Source organism: Eucalyptus grandis, chromosome 9 (assembly GCF_016545825.1).
Source record: "Eucalyptus grandis isolate ANBG69807.140 chromosome 9, ASM1654582v1, whole genome shotgun sequence".
Taxonomy (NCBI): Eukaryota; Viridiplantae; Streptophyta; class Magnoliopsida; order Myrtales; family Myrtaceae; genus Eucalyptus; species Eucalyptus grandis.
This window is the reverse complement of record NC_052620.1, coordinates 14,304,343-14,307,879: the sequence shown is the minus strand read 5'-3', so window position 1 is coordinate 14,307,879 and position 3,537 is coordinate 14,304,343. Positions and strand designations below refer to the sequence as shown.

The following is a 3,537-nucleotide window of genomic DNA, read 5'->3' as shown; positions in this document are numbered from 1 at the left end:
CAAGATTCCGTTTGTATGGGCGATCGGAATCATTGGGATTTTACCTTTGTCACTCAACGGCTACCAAATCTTCTAGATACAGAGCTGTCCAATTGGTATATTGGAAGACGATCTTCAAGATACTGTCCAACGGCTAGTTTGGAAGTGGAGGAGTATTTAAGGAGATGAAGGACCGATGAGCAAGTAAGAGACGGAGTGTAGAATTTATAATTCCAAAGTCTGAGCGACTTTTGATCATATACTTGTCTCTTGAGAGCTTAAACGTTTGTGATCGTGAGAGAAATACCAAGAGAGTGACTTAGTGAGATAGTGTGATCTACTACTAAGTGTTTGCACTCGAAGTTGTAATCTCTTGTTGATTGCATAGTGGAATCCAGCCAAGAAGGTTGTTAGCGTGGGAGAGTGGACGTAGGCTTGAATTAAGCCGAACCACTATAAATCTTGTGTTCTTATTCTCTTCCCTAACTCCTTTATTTTACTCGAAGTTTATTTTATTCCGCATATATTTGCCAAGTTTATTTTATACACCTATTCACCCCCCTAGGTGTTCATACTAGCACTCTCAAATTTAACATCATTGTTCCAGACCTGAAGGACAAATAAACATTTTATTAGAATGCATGTACAAATAGCACAGAAAAGGCAGAAGCACACACCATTAGACTTATTTACCGGTGCTAGTCCATCGGCAGCCCCAATCTCAATTCCAAAAAGTGTACTTGCAAGGTTGAAAAGGCCCTCCATTACTTTTGGCAAAGAGAAATATGGGCGTAGTTCTTCCTGGAAATTGTAAATAGTGAGACCACATGTTCATATTGACATGCATAAATCAGGGTCAAATCATGATGTTCTTAAAATTGTTAGGGAAACAATAATTAGAGAAGGGTGACATCACTTGGCAAGTAGCCTAATAGCATCTAAAAGATGCTACTCCGGCTTCCTATGGACCTTCTCTTCTACTCTCAGTGGCGCCAACCCCAAAATTCCCCAGAAAAGATACCTCATTTTGGCACCACATCCACATGAAAGGGTATGTTTATATATGTACTATGATGTATATTACAGCACGATAGTTCAGGAGCAAGTATCTTTATTAACTTTCCTATCAACAAAACAATTTTCTGTATGAGAGAGAGGTTTAACCTCATTGATGTCATATTTTGATTCACGCAGCCTCTCACTCCAGAAGTCAATGTCCCAATGGCTCATATCATCAGATTCTTTCGCTCCTTGAGTCTTAGCGATATGTTTTAGGTCCTCCATGTCTGAATAATCAAGGCAACACATATCAAGATGTGGATGTTGAGATGAAAGTAAAAGGAAAATCTGTAAAAGCAGCCTACTATTTTGCCGTCGACACAATCAAACTGAATTAAAGGTTCAAGCACCGCCGCCTGCACAACCCCCCCCGGGGGCGGGGCCCCTCTCCATATAAATACATGCAAGGGAACATAATGATGCAAAGTGTGGTGCTTTGAAGCTTGAAATACAGGGAATTTAATGCACACTTTAAGCAGCACAGAGAACAATATTGAGTGTTCATCACAGGAGAACACGAAAGAGAAACATCAGATATGGGGATATTCCTACGATGCATATAAACAAGGGATACTGTGCCTTTCTATCATATTCAATTACACAACTCCCCCCAAGGGTTATTAGGTTTCTCGAAAGAGGGTAAAACAAAAAACTTATAAACCACAAATCAACGTCAATTACAAATTAAAGTTTATGCACTGACAAGACTTTCATCTAGATCATACCTTGAACTGCAGCATCCCATGAAGCACTCCTAAGTTTTTCCAGGAGCTCTTCCGCTTTATCAATGGTAGCCATTTTCGTAGCCATGCTAACCTGATGAGAACCTTCCCTTGTATGTGAAGATGTAGCACAATCTAGTGAATTGTTCATCCGTGCAAATATCCTCCTCCGAGATGATCCGAGTAGAATGGAGAAAAGAGACGTGCAGAAGCATACTCATGAATTTGTTTTGCGAACTTTACATATATGAGATAACAAAAGTAGTTCACACTGGATTTTGCATCAAAATATAATTCCAGAAAATTGCACACTCCCAAACACTTCAGTATCTGCGTGAAACTATTTCCAAATTTACCTATAATATGCCAACAAGCATTTTGTCTACCAGAAACTTACATCTTTTCCCTTGTAAATCATGAACTCCAGTTGGATCTGGTTTATAAATAGTGATTGAAAGTTATCCTCCTAAAGATGACTAAAAGTTTTTTTCTAACAAGCTTCATACTTGTCCATTCAAACTTTATAGAGAAATGAAACGTAAGCTTCAAGAATTCAACCATACCTCTGCATAATTATTATAACCTAGAAGCCTAGCTCTTTCCATTCTAAGCTTCAAGATTTGCTCAATAATTGAAGTGTTGTCCATATCTCCACTAGAGGCCCGAGTAACATAAGCACAGTAGATTTCCTCACGTAAATGTCTGTTTCGAGCATGTCGCATGACAGAGTTATAGCATGGAGCATCCAAGGTGATCACCCAGGGTCCATTTTCCGGAGTTGCATTTTCATGCCCCTTAAAAATGATAGAAATGGTAAAGCAAGAAATATTAAATAGGCTCTTAAATGGAAAGTGTTGAAGACGATATAATAGAATGCACACCAAAAAAACAAAAAACAAAAAACGTATTGTATATTACCTTAGACACCGCCATTTGTGCAGCCAAACCAAGAGCTGTAGTAGGCAATCCTTCAATATCCTTCTCATCAGTAATCAATTTTTCAAATTTCTTTGTGGCATCCAAGACATTCTCATCAAACTTTTTAGATAACTTTTCAAGTTCCTGTAATTAATTAATTAATTAATTAATCAAAAAGCAGTGTTTGTGCTGAAATGTTAAAATAAAAGAATCCACTTTGCTACTTTATCGCACATGAGGAGTAATCTTGACATAGTCAGTGCCACTACAAGGCTTATGTGATGAGATCAATAGCAGATTCTGTTATTTATTTTTGTGATCCCACATTTTTACCCAAATTTTCTCTTAAAGTTGCGTCTCGTTCGATCCACGCTTCGTACCCTTTCGTGACAACCGCCCGTCTTGATGGGAGACGATGTATAAATAGGAACATACGTTCATTTCTGACGGGTGATGACAAGGTCTAACTCAAACTCTCTCATTCAGAATACACCATCAGTACGAGAGTCAATTGGGTAGTAGAGTGTCCCCAATTTTTCTTTGATTTCAGGTTTTTCTGACGAACGCGAACAAGAACAATGGCTGGAGGTTTGTCTTAATTGATCCTGGCTTCCGCATATGAATTATATTGTCTAACATTTGGTATCATAGCATGTTAAAAGCCTCTGCCTTGTTTTGTTAAATTTTGGTGAATTGTCGGTGTATTTTTGGGTGTTTTTCGGACTTTTAGAAGATGAACAGTAACTCGGAATTTTGAGGCCAGCAGAGAAACTCCCAAATTCCGAGCAAATTCCGGCGACCCACTCATTGATTTCGGACCCGCACGGTCGCACCGCCATTAGGAATATTAGCCATGAGT

At 38.8% G+C, this 3,537-nt stretch overlaps 1 protein-coding gene across 1 annotated transcript; it reads right to left on the bottom strand.

Moving 5' to 3' along the window:
• Positions 1-540: 540 nt before the first annotated feature.
• LOC120288411 (organellar oligopeptidase A, chloroplastic/mitochondrial-like) lies at positions 541-1,904 on the bottom strand. The gene is made up of 4 exons (XM_039302374.1): positions 1,764-1,904; positions 1,144-1,265; positions 673-780; positions 541-588 (listed from the first exon to the last, which is right to left on the bottom strand). The coding sequence occupies exons 1-4, from the start codon at positions 1,846-1,848 to the stop codon at positions 541-543; spliced, it is 363 nt and encodes a 120-aa protein (XP_039158308.1). The 5' UTR covers positions 1,849-1,904.
• Between the last annotated feature and the right edge of the window lie 1,633 nt (positions 1,905-3,537).